Source organism: Mus caroli, unplaced genomic scaffold (genome assembly GCF_978045245.1).
Source record: "Mus caroli unplaced genomic scaffold, Mus_caroli_1 scaffold_13, whole genome shotgun sequence".
In the NCBI taxonomy this organism is placed as follows: Eukaryota; Metazoa; Chordata; class Mammalia; order Rodentia; family Muridae; genus Mus; species Mus caroli.
The window spans coordinates 44,199,754-44,216,853 of record NW_028227268.1 but is presented as its reverse complement, the minus strand read 5'-3'; the positions used below and the strand labels follow the sequence as shown (position 1 = coordinate 44,216,853).

General features: G+C 49.3%; 1 protein-coding gene across 1 annotated transcript; it reads left to right on the top strand.

Moving 5' to 3' along the window:
* Nucleotides 1-11,859: 11,859 nt before the first annotated feature.
* Slc46a1 (solute carrier family 46 member 1) lies at nucleotides 11,860-17,062 on the top strand. Its single transcript, XM_021176653.3, has 5 exons — nucleotides 11,860-12,181; nucleotides 12,527-13,379; nucleotides 14,829-14,912; nucleotides 15,824-15,980; nucleotides 16,502-17,062. The coding sequence occupies exons 1-5, from the start codon at nucleotides 11,954-11,956 to the stop codon at nucleotides 16,557-16,559; spliced, it is 1,380 nt and encodes a 459-aa protein (XP_021032312.1). The 5' UTR covers nucleotides 11,860-11,953; the 3' UTR covers nucleotides 16,560-17,062.
* The last annotated feature ends 38 nt before the right edge of the window (nucleotides 17,063-17,100 follow it).

Genomic DNA, 17,100 nt, shown 5'->3' with positions numbered 1-17,100 from the left:
CTGTCCTCGTGTTCCAGTGTGTCTTAGCAGGCCTGAGTGACTGTCCTGTGCTCCAGGTGGGCACTTGCAACTCATCCATCGCCATATATCCTCCCAGTTCTCCCTGTCTAAGACCCATCATCAATGTGCAGTCCGATTGTTCCTAAGTGTTCCTTAACTTATACCCTTCCTTCACTGTCTATACCCCGTCACCCTGGCCTGAGCCCTGAGAACTCACCTGGGACTAACCCAGAGCTTTCAGGTGCCTGGACAATTGTATTGGGGAAGGGAGGGGGGGCGGGGCGGTCATACACAATATTGGATTTCATAAGGACATTTTCTTTTTCTCCCTCCTTCCCTCTCTCTCTCACCCCCGTCCTCCCTCTCTTCTGCCTTCTCTCTTCTTCCTTCCTTTCCTCTTCCTTTCTTTCGAGACAAGGTCTCTTGTAGTACAGGTTATCCTTGACTCACTGTGTGGCCAAGGATGACCTTGATCTCTGATCTTGTCTCCACCTCCTGAGTGCTGGGACTGCAAGCGTGAGCCATCATGTCTGGTTTTATTTGATGCAGAAAATTGCATCCAGGACTTTGGAATATGCCAAATAAGCATGCTTCCAGCCCTTCTCAAGGATATTTTCCTTGCTTTCTTTCTTTTTGTTGTTTTGTTATTTGGTTTTTTTTTTTTTTTTTTTTTTTTTTTTTTTTTTTTTTTGGTTTTTCGAGACAGGGTTTCTCTGTATAGCTCTGGCTGTCCTGGAACTCACTTTGTAGACCAGGCTGGCCTCGAACTCAGAAATCCGCCTGCCTCTGCCTCCCGAGTGCTGGGATTAAAGGCGTGCGCCACCACGCCCGGCTTTGTTTTGTTTTTTAAGATAGGGTTTCCCTTGTGTACCTCTGGCTGTCCCAGAACCCACTATATAGACCAGGCTGGACTCAGACTCAGACATCAGCCTGCCTCTGCTTCCCGAGTGCTGAGCCTGTGCCACCACCACCCGGCTGCTAATAATAATGTTTCTCATTTTATTTTATGCGGCTTGAGTATTTTGCCTGCCTGTACTTGCACCATGTACATGCAATGCCCTCAAAGGCCGTGAGAGGGCATCAGATACCCTCGGGCTGAAATTACAACCAGCTGTGAACTATCATTCTGGAGCTGAGTCTTGAATCCAAGTCCTCTAGAAGAGGACTTTGCCATCTCTCCAGCCACGAGGCTATTTTCAGGCAAGTGTGATCTCCCATCTTTAATGGGAGCATATCAACACCAGAGTCAACTCCAGTGCTCCCCACTCCCCGTCCACCCTACCCCCCTTCCCACTCAGGAGTATGTAAAGACAGCATTTATCAGCCAAACGTCAAGTAATACATAGAAAAGCTTTTAAAAGGGGGGTGGGGTGGCGTGGAGGGGTGGCTTAACAGCTTAGGGTTGCGAGTGCCTCCTGCTTTTGCAGAGGACGTGAGCTCAGGCCCCAGCTCCCACACCTGACAGCTAACCCCCACCACTCCAGCTCTGAGGGGACCCAGGACCTCTAGCCCCCTCAGGAGCACAAACCCAGAAGCAGACAAACACATACATATCATTTTTTTAAATCTAAAACAAACAAACAAACAAATACAAAAGAAAAGCCAAAAGAAAAGGCACCGGGAACACCTGGGCATGCTGTCCCAGATGAGCCCCTGAGAGCTGCATGTTTACAAAGTGGCCAGCCATATCCGGGGCTATAGAGGGAGCTGAGACCTAGACAGGCTGTCGGAGGGAGGACACACCTGCAGGTGTCCACTCAACAGCTGGCTTGTGTGCTTGGCCTTCCTGACACCTCTGGCTGGGTCTCAGCCTCAGCTATGCATCCTGAGGTGGCTTAGGTTAGGCTTGCTTGTCCCTCCATACCCCTCACTCCTGCCTCTGACAGAGGTGCTGATCTCAGCCTAGGCTGGGTTGTAGCTTGCCTGCTGGATTCTCTAAGGGTGACCTTATGTGGTAGTGGGGGTGGGAATCTTTAACTCTATCACCTAATTTCTGTTCCTCCCTGCCCTCAGCACGTCTGTGAAGCTTCCGCCATGTTCTCTTGTGCTATAAAGTGCAGTGGCATCAGAATTCCTGGCCTGGACACCAGCATGTTCTTTGGAGCTAATACAAGTGACTTATATTGGTGGGGGAGGTAGAAGGGTGATTCTTAGACCCTTGGAAGAGCAGTTTGGTATATTGACAAAGCTCTGTGTGGACCATGAGATCCTGAAGAATCTATTTCCAGATTTGACTCAGCTCAGGGAAGGGGAGGTAACTGTGGCAGTAGGTATTCCTTATATGAGTGGAAGTCAGTGGTGAAGAGAGGGCACAGCCCCTTCCAAGCATCCGCCACTATTGCCTGGTTGATGAAACCACAATTTCTGAGTTTTCAAGAGACCTTCCAAGGCTGTGTGTTTTAAAGAGCGTAAAAACAACAAACAAACAAACAAACAAACAAAGCAAGGTAGTGCACTCCTTAGTCCCAGGACTTGGGAAGCAGAAAGCCAGCCTGGTCTCCATAACCAGGACGGTCATGGTTATGTAGACACCCAGGACTTGGGAAGCAGAAAGCCAGCCTGGTCTCCATAACCAGGACGGTCATGGTTATGTAGACACCCAGGACTTGGGAAGCAGAAAGCCAGCCTGGTCTCCATAACCAGGACGGTCATGGTTATGTAGACACCCAGGACTTGGGAAGCAGAAAGCCAGCCTGGTCTCCATAACCAGGACGGTCATGGTTATGTAGACACCCTGTCTTAAAAACAGAACAGAACAAAACAAAACCAATAACAACAACAACAAAACCACAGATCACTTTTAATTATTTACTTATTTATGTATTGGGGGTGGGTCTAAAGCACAATACGGTGACATCTTCGGAAGGGTGAAAACAAAAAACAAAAAAACAAAAACAGCTGGTGACTTAGAACTTGGTACCCAGCAAAGCCACCCTTTGAAGCAAAAAGGTAAAAGAGAAAACCATTTCAGACAAACAGAAGTCAAGAGGGTGCTGTGCCAGAAGGATTACTCTACAGGGTAAATGGAAAGGAATTCCTTCCTTGTCCCTCCAGGAGGGGTGGAACACCACGCAAAGCCAGTGCGTGCAGAGACGAGAGCCAGCTGTTCCTAATGAACCTGGAACTGGCTATCAATTGTCAAGGGTGTATCATCTGCAGCAAGCCCGAAAAAGAATTTTCAAAACGACGTCACCTAAGAGGCCAACAGAGGCTGCATATAAAATAATAAAATGCAATTTCAAAGAAAAGACAAGTGAAGAAACACGGGTAAATCGAGGATATTTTTTTTTTTTTTTTGGCCAAGCCTCATCAAGCCTGACAATATCAGTGATAAGCAATAGTTTATCCTGGAGCTAAATATTGGTCATGGCTCAAGAACACAGATCTAGGTCACCCCAAATTCCATGTTCCAACTTGGAAGCTGTGTCACACCTTTATAGTAACAGAACAAACGCAGTCACAAGTCAAGACACTTTTAAACGCATGGATGGAAATATCAGAGAGGTGGTGGGGTGGAGCAAAGATGGCAGGAGTCTTCTGTTACACATCTCAGGCTGTCTGATGACAATCCTAGACTTGGGGTCGGTGGGAGCCAGTGGTCTCCTGAGTTAATATATTTTAAAATATCATATTTAATTAATAGAATTAATTTAATACATTGAAAATAGTTTTTAAAGGCTTGATTTGATAGTCAGCATGTTAGATCAGACACAGAGGTGGGGAAGGAATGGCTAATAATGGGAGTGGGGTCAGCTCAAGATAAATTATAATTAGGCTCTGGACCTACAGCATTCTGACTTCTCAACAGTCTTTGAAGTTCTAAGCAGTTAATCACCCTTGCAGGAGGTTCCACCCCAGAACTTTTGTTACATCATAGTGTTGCAGAAGTACACACAGGGCAAGGACTAGTTTTGTCTGGAAGTATGTCCCAAAAGTAGGTCGCACCCAAAGCCTGAATGGGATCTAAGTAGGCCAACAAGGTACAATGTGTATTTTTTAAAATATATTTATTTAATATACGTGAGTACACTGTAGCTGTCTTCAGACACACCAGAATTGGGCATCAGATTCCATTACAGATGGTTGTGAGCCACCATGTAGTTGCTGGGAATTGAACTCAGGACCTCTGGAAAAACAGTCAGTGCTCTTAACTGCTGAGCCCTCTTTCCAATGTATTCTTGGTAGGGAGTCTGTAGTTTGGTTTGGATGAGAAACAGCCTCCATAGGCTCAGATATTTGAAGACAGGGGTGGTGGTGGCGGGGGGGGGTGTTAAGGGGAGGCAAGGGGGAGATGTTACCAGATGGTACAGTCTAACTCAGTGGTTCTCAACCTTCCTAACTCCTCATGTTGGGGTGACTCCCAACCATAAAATTATTTTCGTTTCTACTTCATAACTGTGAGGTTGTTACTGTTACGAAACTGTTTTCTGATGGTCTTAGGTGACCCCAGAGAAAGGGTGGGTCAACCCTAAGGGGTCGCGACCCACGGGTTGAGAACCCATGGGAGGAATCCCGTCGCTGAGGAGGCGGAGGTTCTGAGTGTGTATAGCCTCGTCCCACTTCCAGTACGTTCTCTTCTTCATGTTTGTGGTTGATGATGTAATCCCTCAGCTTCCAGATCCTGCATCTTTGCCACGTGCCGCCATACCTGCCTGCCACGATGGACTCCTAATCCAATGTAACCCTAAGGCAAAATAAACTCTTCCATTTGTTGCTTTTGGTCAAGGTACACCATCATAATAGCGGAAAGGTAACCACTACAGGGCGAGCTCACAGCACTGAGCAGGCGCGGCAGGAGACTTTCCCCCTAGTTTATCAAGTGACAGCTGTGTTTCAAGGAATACTCAAGGGCCCCACCCACCTCACAAGTCCCGCAGCACTGATAGGCGCCACAGTAGGTTCACAGAGATATTCCCAGAATTCACTTCCGCCAGCTGAGGCAGGACAGGGAACATCAGACTTTCAAAAGTTTGGTCTTTTACAAGATAAAAATGTATTTATATCAGAAACAAAATGGAAAATCTTTTAAAACACAGAAAATAATCTAACCAGGTGGTGGTAGTGCAAGCCTTTACTCCCAGCACTCAGAAGGCAGAGGCAGGCAGACCTCTGAGTTCAAGGCCAACATGGTCTACAGAGTGAGTTCAGGACAGCCAGGGTAACACAGAGAAACCCTTTTAGGAGGGGGCAGGGAGAGAATCTTACCTTACTAACATTTTGTTACCATGACTCTGATCTCTACTCTGTATTTTTTTGATTTTCGGTCTCATGAACAACTTCTCTCATTTCCAAATACCAAAGTGTTACTGTAGTGCCAGGAAAGGGTTGAACCCCCCAAACCAGACAGGAGCTGATCTGATGCAATCACAGTAGTGATTCGAGCTTTTTATTCGAGCTAGCTTGGCGCATCACCAGCACACAGGATGGTTTTGGTGATGAGGAGCCCTGAATATCTACTGGGGCAAGGCTTTATAGTAAGCAGCAAGCAGGTGTGTGTGTGTGTGTGTGTGTGTGTGTGTGAGCATCTAATTAGAAAGCTCCTGTGGCCTTTAGTATAATTGGCTGGTGCTGGAAGTCACATCATAAACTTAATTTCTATTTCCCTCTACTTTGGTGGCTGTTAGGCAGGGGGTGAAGTTTTTTTTTGGGAAATAATCTGGAGACGCTGGCCTCCTTTTATCAATGGAACCAGATTACCCCCTTAATGGATGCAGAGGTTACCTGGTTCACCAATAGTAACAGCCCCATTCAAAATGGACAGAGAGGACTGGAGAGATGGCTCAGCGGTTAAGAGCACTGACTGCTCTTCCAAAGGTCCTGAGTTCAAATCCCAGCAACCACATGGTGGCTCACAACCATCTGTAATGAGATTTGATGCCTTCTTCTGGGGTATCTGAAAACAGCTCCAGTGTACTTACATATAATAATAAATAAATAAATCTTTTTTAAAAAAATGGACAGAGGTGTGCTGGGGCAGTCGTGGTCTCAAACACCAAGATCATATGGGCAGAGCCACTCCTGGTAGGAATATCAGCCTATCAATCTAATTGGAGAGCTAATTGGCTGGTGCTGGGAGTCATATCATAAACTTAATTTCTAGTTCCCTCTGCATTGATGGTCATTAGGCAGGGGGTGGGCTTGTAATACAGATCTGCTTTCCATGAAGCAGGTCCACCTCCGGAGCTCCACCAACCTTAGCTCAGAGATTGGGTCCTAGTCAAGAGACACTGCCAGGGTCACCAAAGCCTTCTGAAAGGGTCCTTGTGCTACAGAGTTACAGCATGGATCCACTGCACATCTGTTTGCAGTTGAAGAAGACCCTGGCCAGCAGGAGGAGAATTCAGCCCCAAGACTCCCTTCTGTCTCCCACCGATGGGCCCCTACCCATGTCCCAGAGATGCCTCAAAGACATAGCCCTGTTAACTATTTTCATGAAGCTTCAGGAAGTCCCATGAATTCTAGTCACCAGAGAAATGGTTGTGTGTGTGTGTGGGGGGGGGTGAGATGCAAAAGCTTTTAAAAATTCAGACTCCATTTTAGAGAACCTGACCGAAGTTTGAACTCAGGTAAACTAACAGACCAGTACCTTACCTAGCATTAGTTTCCAAGTTACCCCCCCCCAACAAAACATTTTGTGAGCCTAGCTCCAGTCTCTAGGCTCACCCCCCAACAAGACCAGGGTCTCCAGGTTACACCCCCAACAAGACCAGGGTCTCCAGGTTACACCCCCAACAAGACCAGGGTCTCCAGGTTACACCCCCAACAAGACCAGGGTCTCCAGGTTACACCCCCAACAAGACCAGGGTCTCCAGGTTACACCCCCAACAAGACCAGGGTCTCCAGGTTACACCCCCAACAAGACCAGGGTCTCCAGGTTACACCCCCAACAAGACCAGGGTCTCCAGGTTACACCCCCAACAAGACCAGGGTCTCCAGGTTACACCCCCAACAAGACCAGGGTCTCCAGGTTATTACCCCAGCAAGACCAGGGTCTCCAGGTTACACCCCCAACAAGACCAGGGTCTCCAGGTTACACCCCCAACAAGACCAGGGTCTCTAGGTTATTACCCCAGCAGAACTGTATTACAAGCCCACCCCCTGCCTAATGACCATCAATGCAGAGGGAACTAAAAATTAAGTTTATGATATGACTCCCAGCACCAGCCAATTAGCTCTCCAATTAGATGCTTAAACACATACCCACCCCACCCCCACCCCCACTGCTTGTGGTGCTGTGTTCCCATGCTGGGGTAGAACTTGTGTGTATGTGATCCAGGGTGCTGGGCAGTAACCTCTCAGGATGGGCTAGTCTTTATCCAATTACTGGATTGGGAGAAATACTTTTTTGTTCTGTTTTTTGTTTTTTTGTTTTTTTTTTTCTAGACAGGGTTTCTCTGTGTAGCCTTGGCTGTCCTAGAACTTGCTTTGTAGATCAGACTGGCCTCCAACTCAGAAAGCCCCCTGCCTCTGCATCCCAAGTGCTAGGATAAAAGGCATATGTCACCACCACCTGGCTAAAATATTTTTAATGATTTTTAAAAAAAAAATTTCATGTGTATTATGTGTATGTTTTGTCTGCCTGTATTTTTGTGTACCACGTGTGTGCAGTGCCAATAGAGGCCAGAAGAGGGCATTAGTCCCATGGGAAACTGATGTTAGTGATGGTTCTAAGTCACCACGCTGGGCATGAACTGGGAATTGAATGTAGGACCTCCAGAAGAGCAGTCAGTGCTCTTATCTGCAGAGCCATCTCTCCAGCCCTCATAGGGAGGAACCTTAAGACTGCATTCATGCCAGGCGTGGTGGTGCACGCCTTTAATCCCAGCACTCGGGAGGCAGAGGCAGGCGGATTTCTGAGTTCGAGGCCAGCCTGGTCTACAAAGTGAGTTCCAGGACAGCCAGGGCTATACAGAGAAACCCTGTCTCGAAAAACCAAAAAAAAAAAAAAGACTGCATTCATATATAGTTAAACACTTATCCTTCATCACACTTTAAAAACATTGCTTAGATTTGATTTTTGTGTTAGAGTATTTGCCTGTGTTTATGATTATGTAGCATGTGCATGTCTGATGCCTGCAGAGGTCAAAACAGGGTGTCAGATCCCTGGAACTAAAGTTCCAGACAGCTGTGAGCTGCCATGTGGGTGATGGGAACCACACCTGGTCGTTTGCAAGAACAAAAAGTGCTCTTAGCTGCTGAGACAACTCTCCAGACCCCTTCATCACACTTTATTAGGAACAGTGTGTGGGGCTGGGCACTTAGCTCAGGGATAATAAGGTGCTTCCCTGACGAGTGCAAGGTCCCCAGTACAAAGTGCTGGGGTGAGGGGTGACGTACAGGGAAGGACATTTTTACAATGTTATGCTGTGTGCCATTTAACTATGGCTTCAAATTCTAACGGAGTCAACATGCACCCCCCTGCCCTGCCCCCGTGATCACATCTTCCTTGCTCTGCAGATTGGAAAGGCAGAATCATTTTATCCCCCCCACCCCGCCCCGGACTTCCAAGTGAGTGACTGGATGACAGTGAGTGACTTCATGTATAGATTCCAAGTATAGATTCTTGGACTCTGCCCTCCCCGCACTGTAGCTCCACACTGACAGGTCTCCACATGGCCCGGGGATCCAGCTGGGGGAGCCCTTTCTTCTAGATGACCTGATTATAACTAAGTCTTTAGAGCATCTATTGTGTGTGTGAGGTACCATTCTGGTAGCTGGGAAACCATACTGAAGGATCCAAGATCCTTTAACTCTAGGAAAGGGAGACAGCCAACAATAAACAGAAACAAGAAAGTCCTAACAACCCCATGGTGAGGGTGTAACAGGAGAAGGGGGAGGTAGTGGCTGTCATAAATCATTGGGTCAGGTGACATTTTTAGCAGAGGTGGGGCAGCCAGTGGCATGGACATCTGGAAGAACAGCATTCCAGGTAGAAGAAATGGTATGTGCAAAGAGGAGTAAGATTGACGGGTTGTTGGAAGGGGACTGAGGAGGCCAGAAAGGCCAAAGTGAAGGGAGACCAGAGTGGGGTTGGTGGACTAGGGGGAGGGCGAAGGAGGCCCAGGTACCGGTGGTTTGCAGGGTGACTTGACTTTCACTAGTAAAATGGAAACTACTAGATGGGCTGAGCAGAGAGCAACGACCACAGCAGAGCTCCAGGAAGCACTCAAGGAATAGTGACCATCCCTCACAGAAAGAGGGAGTGGGAAGGACTTCCAGGCATGGCTGAGATTCCAGGCGCTCCCTCCCTCTGTTCCTGTAGTAGGATGCCCCTGGGGGTGCAGGAGATCACAGAGGGTTGGAGGCTAACCCTAAAGGGGACCCTAGTTATGTAGCTATAGGATGGTCACTGTCCACGCTGGGGTGACCCTTTCTGGTGATTGTCTCCATGCTCCAATAAACTTGCGTGTCTACCAAGCCAGAATCATTATTTTGGTCTATCGTTAGCAAGCATAAACATTAGTTCACATCCTCCAGGAAAAGTGAAGTTATCAAGGAGTCAGAAGAGGCCTCTAGTTATCAGACACGCAGACTGAGACACACCCTGACCCACTCTCAGCTGACAGACCTTGGCCTCTCCGGACCTCAGCTCCTATCTAGAAAGTATTTACAAGGTTTTAGCTGTCTCCCTCCCTGTGCTGATCCTACTTGTAAAAGCTCTGTATGGGTGGGGTTAGAGGGGAGTGGTGGGATGCGGATGTAAAGAGGTCTGAATGTGTAACACAGAATCATCTGTCTCTAGAAGCCCATGAGAAGAGTAGGCTCCAGTGCCTGTTTGGCATCCACCTATTCTGAGCCTTAGACTCTTGCAGGCTCAAGGAAGAGGAGGGTCACTGTGTCTCCTCAAAGTGCAGGCAGAAATGGAGCTACTGCTCCCCACCCCAAGAGTCGGACCTGTGGGTCACACACTGGGTCCTGTTAGTTCTTGGGAACTTTGCTGACGCTGCTCCATGTGACTCTGCTCCACATGAGCATGAGACGCCTCTATTCCTGCCCTCAAACCCTCTGCCATGGTTGGATTCTACACTATTTACACAGTCTGCTCTTTCTCTCTCCCCACCAATCTAGAAGCTATGGTGCCTGGCGGGGCTTCATCTGTTTGCTTCAGTGTTGTGTTGTCAGATCTCCACAACACCAAGTAAGGGCACTCCTTTTTCACAGGCAATAAAACAGAAGCCCAGACAGACAGACAGGAAGTCTGAGCTGCTCGTCAGCAGTGCAGATGTCTGTTCTCCAGCTCAGTTCCCACAACAGGGGCACTGAAGAGCACAGGCCCACACCCAGGGGCCTCCAGTCTCAGGCTCATCTTGTCTCTATTCCACCCTCTAAGAGAACTGCAGAATCAGACCCCAGGCCTTGATGTGACACTAGCTCCAGGAAAGGCTCCTAGGACAGGAACAGGGGCAAGGGACAACCTATTAGTCATTATTGATAGCCAACAGCGATTAGGTTTAATAGCAACAGCATCCAGAAGCCTGAGGCAGGGGAATCTCTATGAGTCTGAGGTTAGCCTGGTCTGAAAGTATGTATATAAAATAATACTTTCAGTGTACCAAATCTCATTGTCATGTTCCAATACTACTACTTCTTCTTCTTCTCCTTCTCCTTCTTTTCTTCTTCTTCTTCTTCTTCTTCTTCTTCTTCTTCTTCTTCTTCTTCTTCTTCTTCTTCTTCTTCTTCTTCTTCTTCTTCTTTTCCTTCTTCTCCTTCTCCTCCTTCTCCTCCTTCTCCTCCTTCTCCTCCTTCTCCTCCTTCTCCTCCTTCTCCTCCTCCTCCTTCTTCTCCTTCTCCTTCTCCTTCTCCTTCTCCTTCTCCTTCTCCTTCTCCTTCTCCTTCTCCTTCTCCTTCTTCTTCTTTCTTCTTCTTCTTCTTCTTCTTCTTCTTCTTCTTCTTCTTCTTCTTCTTCTTCTTCTTCTTCTTCTTCTTCTTCTTCTCCTTCTTCTCCTTCTCCTCCTTCTCCTCCTTCTCCTCCTTCTTCTTCTTCTTCTTCTTCTTCTTCTTCTTCTTCTTCTTCTTCTTCTTCTTCTTCTTCTTCTTCTTCTCTCTCTCTCTCTCTCTCTCTCCCTCTTTCTTTTCTTTTTTCTTTTGGTTTCTTTGAGTCAGGGTTTCTCTGTGTAGCCCTGACCTGGAACTCACTCTGTAGACCAGGCTGGCCTCAAACTCAGAAATCTGCCTGCTTCTTCCTCCCAATTGCTGGGATTAAAGACATGCAGCACCATGCTCGGCATTCTTTCTTTCTTGGTTTATTTGTTTGTTTGTTTGTTTGTTTTGGACAGAACATCAAGCCTTGGTTAACCTAGTATTGCTTAGACCAAATTGGCCTCGCCTCTGGTGTGCTGGGATTAAAAGCACATGTCACTAGGTCCTGCCTTCACGAAGATTTTCTTCCAAGTGAAGGCAAGGTCAACGGATCAGTGGCAGAGCACAGGTACTCCAGTGTGGCCCACCAGGCTCTGGCTGTTCTTACACAGATGCACATATGCCGAGAGGCAGATGCCACGCAGCTGGCATATCCAGTCTTGTGCGCTAATCCTGCGTGCCTGTCGACCTTACTTCCACATCTCTGGATTCAGATCATTAAGTGACTAATCTATAAGGTTGCCATGAGATAATATATTCAGAATTCCTGGTCCCAGAACAAAGTCACATTGTCAATAAATGTTAGTTATTGATATAGTGATTATTCTTTTGAGTGTTCCGACGCCCAGGAGGGAGGGCTGCCGCACGGTAGTATCTTTGCGTTGCCTGAAGTGAGGACACACCACAGGGATTCTAAATGGACTACACCCAGCCAGCCCAGAGTACAGCGGACCAAAGCTTTTGAGACTGTCTCACGCTCCGCCCCTCTAGACTTTTAACAGAAGCACCCGAAGCCGGCGCAGGCGCAGACAGCACAGACTGGTCCCGGCCTCCCGCAGCTGGTTCCGAGGTGCCAGCCCCTCCGTGTTCGCGCATGGAGGGGCACGTGAGCTCCGTGGGCTCGCCCCACAGTTTCCTCAACGTTCCCGTGCTGTTCCGCGGCCCCGTGGAGCCCCTAGTCTTCCTGGCCAACTTTGCCCTGGTTCTGCAGGGACCGCTCACCACACAGTACCTTTGGCACCGGTTCAGCACCGAACTCGGCTACAATGGCACCCGCCACCGGGAGAACTGTGGGAACCAAAGCGCGGATCCCCTCATGAAGGTAGCAGGGACCAGAGCAGCTGTGAATACGGAGCGCGGCACGGGGCGGGGCCTGTGGAAGACGGGGTCCCCGTGGGGACGGGACACACGTGGCGTGGTGGGCGGGTCAGACCAAAGGGGGCCTGCCCTGGCTGGCTGCCTTGTGCTGGTGGTGTATCTAGAGAAAGCCTGGCTTGGAAAGTTATCTAGCGTAGCGACGGAGAGAATGCTTCTCCAGGGCCTGTTTTTACAAGTTGAGGGAACATTCCAAGAGGCTTAGGGCTCTAAAGCAAGGCTATTGCACCCAGGATGGTGATGGTAGCTAACCAAAGTGAGGTCCTGCGCACTGGTGATTGTGTCTTTACAGGAAGTGGAGACCCTGACATCTCACTGGACCCTCTACATGAACGTGGGAGGCTTCCTGGTGGGACTCTTCTGGTCCACCCTGCTGGGAGCCTGGAGTGACCGCGTGGGTCGCCGCCCATTGCTGGTGCTGGCCTCTCTTGGTCTGCTGCTCCAGGCCGTGGTGTCCATCTTTGTGGTGCAGCTGGAACTGCACGTCGGGTTCTTGGTGCTTGGCCGAGCTCTTTGTGCCCTTCTGGGAGACTTCAACGGCCTCCTTGCTGCTAGCTTTGCCTCTGTGGCAGATGTTAGTTCTAACCACAGTCGCACCTTCCGGATGGCTCTGCTGGAAGCATGCATTGGTGTGGCCGGGACCCTGGCAAGCCTTCTCGGGGGTCACTGGCTCCGGGCCCAGGGTTATGCCAACCCCTTCTGGCTGGCTTTGGCCCTGCTGATCGTCATGGCCCTATACGCAGCATTTTGTTTTGGTGAGACAGTGAAGGAGCCAAAGTCCACTAGGCTTTTCACGCTCCGCCATCATCGATCCATTGCCCGGCTGTATGTGGTTCCAGCCCCAGAAAAATCCAGGATGCATCTAGCCCTGTACTCTTTGGCCATATTCGTGGTGATCACTGTGCATTTTGGGGCTCAAGATATCCTGACACTCTATGAGCTGAGTGCACCCCTCTGCTGGGACTCCAAGCTGATTGGCTATGGCTCAGCAGCCCAGCACCTACCCTACCTCACCAGCCTGCTGGGCCTAAGGCTACTGCAGTTCTGCCTGGCTGACACCTGGGTGGCTGAGATTGGCCTGGCCTTCAACATCCTGGGAATGGTGGTCTTTGCGTTTGCTACCATTACACCCCTCATGTTCACAGGTAAAGTGAAAATGGGGCCGTTCACTCATTGCCCCCAAATGTGGTTCAAGCCTGTGGCTTTGGATCCAGAGTTATATTCTCTGCCTGTGTTCTAAGAGGACAGACACGCGAGAAACCACAGAAAAATACCATCTCTGATATACAGAAAATACAGAGCTTGAGTGGCCAAAGTAATTAATGCACATTATAGCTCATAAGCTAATTGCTTCACCCCTTGGCCTCCCAAAGTCCATGCCATTAATGTCTTGATCTTTGGCTCTCGGATAAGAACCTCGAGTTAATGAGAATGCTCTGCCTTCTTTTGGGCTTGTTAAAAAAGCTACAGTGTCTAAAATTCCTGCTGCCTTGGCTTCCCTCCCTCTTCCTTCCCTACTCCTTCCCCTTGTTGCTGCCCAGCTTCTGACTCTCCTGAGAAGAGAGGAAGCTGGCAAGAGAATGAAAAAGTTAACTCCCTAAAAAAGATATGTGTATTCTGCTAGAGTCCGGAACTGCACTGTGTGCAGAGTCAGCTGTTTGTGGTAGCAACTGCGTTAACTCAGCTAACTCGGTAGTGACACCAAAGGGACCGGGGACCATTTGCCCAAGGCCACAGAGCCTCAGAAGTGCTAAGATGAAAGATGCTGCATCACAGAGTCTCAGCAGAATCGCAAACATTTCGAGCCTATAGGTAGCTAGATGCCAGGGCAAAGGCACTCAAATGCTGTACCCTCAACATGCACCCCTCCTTGGCCCATGTAGTCCTTCCCCAAAGTGGCTGAAGCAAGTTGCCACAGGCTGGGTAGCTTAAACAACAGAGAGGTATTCTCTCGGTGTTAGAGGTCAGTATCGGTGTCACTGAAATCAGAATGTCACAGGGCAGTGCTCCCTGCAGGAGCACAAGGAGGGAAGCTGTTTCTCATCTCCTTGAGCCTCTGCTGTGGCAGACTTCCTCTGTTCCTGGTCACATCTTTATCAGCCTGTTAAAAAGGAGAGCTTACATCAAGGTCCTTCCTGGTTAAACCTGTAAAGACTCATTTCCCATGGAAGACAGCTCACAGGTTTAGGGCCTGTCTTTCAGGCTGTGTATTCTACCTCTCCCTCTGTAGAATCACCCTCCAGTAGAGGCCTGTGGTCTTCCACTTACAAACTAGGAGACGGGAGTGTGACCTCAGACAAGGTCTCACACACACAGCAAGCAGTGGTAACCCAACTCCAAAGCACAGGCTCATTTTCTGGGACCTGCCATCTTCCTTCTAGAGCCAAGTAGGCACTAGAGGTATTCTGACAAAGGCGTTGGTGGGGCTTAGACAGAGCAAAGTGGGGTGTAGCTCTCATTCAAAAGATTGGGCAGAAAGCTTCTGCCGTTTCCTCCTGGGTCCGACATCTGTCCCTCCTGGGCTGTATGTAGGAGCTCTGCTGATGTCAGGACACCCCTCCTTGATGGCTGTTTCCTGGCCGATGTTTCTGCAGGGTACGGATTGCTCTTCCTGTCATTGGTCACGACGCCTGTCATCCGGGCCAAGCTTTCCAAGCTGGTGGACAAGTTGGAGCAGGGTGAGTGTCAGGATCAGTTTGTATCTGGTCCCAGTGCCCAGTGTCGCCTGAACAGGCACATGGACAGTTGTGGTCAAGGATGGCCTGCCTTCTGTCCTCACCTGGAGGAGTAAGTAACGAAAGCAGATGCACTTCTGCTGCTCCAAGCTGGCTGGAGACAGATGCTGTGGATTTTTGTCTCTAGACCTCTTCTTTCCCATCTGGAAAATGGGTGTGATGTATAGAATGGGGGAAGACACTTGTCACCAGCCTGGTGACCTGAGTTCCGTATCCACATGGAAGAAGAGAATCAGCTCCTGAAAGTTGTCCTCAGACCACCACACACATGACACACACCCATGAATGAGTGTAATAAGACCTTCTTAAAAGAACTCATCATGGTGGCACATCCTTGTAATCTTAGCACTCAAGAGGCTGAGGCAGGAGGATTGCAAGTTCAAGGGCAATTGGAGCCACGTAGGGAGACCATTACTCAAAACAAAACCAACCAGGCTCCAGAGAGATGGCTCAGCCTTTAATAGCACAAGCTACTCTTCCAGAGGACCTGGGCTCGATTCTTAGCAGCACCCACATGGTGACTCATGACCATCTGTAATTCCATTTTGGGAGGGATCTGATACCCTCTTCTAGCTTCCAAGGGCACCAGGCATGCAAGTGGCATGGAGACATACATGCAGGCAAAACACATACATGCAAGTAATTTTAACAGTTAACAGCCATGTATTTAATAGCTATTCTGCCAGGTGCTTCCCGTGGACGGCCTCATTGAGCTTTTCAACACTGAGAGTAGGAGGCTCAGGTGAGGGAGGAGAGAGTCGGGGAGCCACCCCAGGCCGTCCAGCTGTGAGGTGGAGCGGCCCTCCTTTGACCCTGGGTCTTTCCAGCTCTCAGGTGTATTTGTTCACTCGCAGGTGCTCTGTTCTCTGCTGTGGCCTGTGTGAATAGCTTGGCCATGTTGATGGCCTCTGGCATCTTCAACTCCATCTACCCGGCCACTCTGAACTTCATGAAGGGCTTCCCCTTCCTCCTGGGAGCTGGCCTCCTCTTCATCCCAGCCATTCTGATTGGGTAATGGAGGGCTCTGACCTTACCTGCTCATCATGGAGTCTGATTTTTCTAGAAGTTTCCTGTCTCTCCCACTCCTAACTGGAAAAGGAGGCCTTGTCCTTTAGGGATCCTGCCCCAGGGCTGACCCTACCCCAATGCAGATGGTTGCCTGCTCTTTCAGGAACCATCTCCAGAGAGAGGTAGAGGGACACATGGGGAGGAGTCAAGCCAACCTGACAAGGCTGTGTCCCCGCTCTCTCTCTCTCTCTCAGGTCCCCTCATCCTGCCCCATCCCCATGTGGCAGACAGGACTACAGTGGCAGAACTGTGGTCACAGAAAGCCCAGAGAACTTCCTTGTGGCTGAGCCCCAGGCTAGCTGACCCACTGAAGTCTTTAGAGCTCTTCTCTAGAGCCATCTGTCTATGGACAATGGGGAGGGAGACACCTGGAGCTGCCTGCCCTAGTCAGTCCCATGTCACCTCTCCAGGCTGGGTGGGGGCTCCCCATGTCAACTCTAAACCGTCTCTCTGGTCTCTCACAGGGTACTGGAGAAGGTTAATCCACACCCTGAGTTCCAGCAGTTTCCTCAGAGCCCCTGATCTGCCCGAAGCCATGAGGAGCAGTGGACCCACACTGACTATGTATGCCTAAAGCCCAGCACACCAGCCGCCTCGGAATTCGTCTTTGACCACAGTCTATCCACCCTTGACCTCAGCCTTGGCAGTACTCACTCTGGAAAGGGAGTTCAAGCCAGTTATGGGCAACACCTACTCTCTGACTGAGCCAGTCTCTGCTACATACAGAATCTAATCAGGAGAGGTCCACTTTAGGGCAGGCGCCATTTGTGGCAAGGGTTTCTTCACCCCTTATGCTAGTCATCACTCAGAACCTTCTAGAATGAAGGAGATGGCATTTCGGGGACCAAGCGTGAGACCGACCTCTCCTTCTAGCCCATGGTACTAGGTCCCTGCTGTGTTCAGTGGCTTCCAGGCACTGGAGCTCTGTCTATGGTTGGGAATCTGTCCTTGACCACAGTCTATCCACCCTTGACCTCAGCCTTGGCAATTGTCACAGTAAATTGTTTGAATCAGTCTGAAAAGTTTACTGGGCTTTGGGGTTTTCTGTCTTTATGCTCTCTGC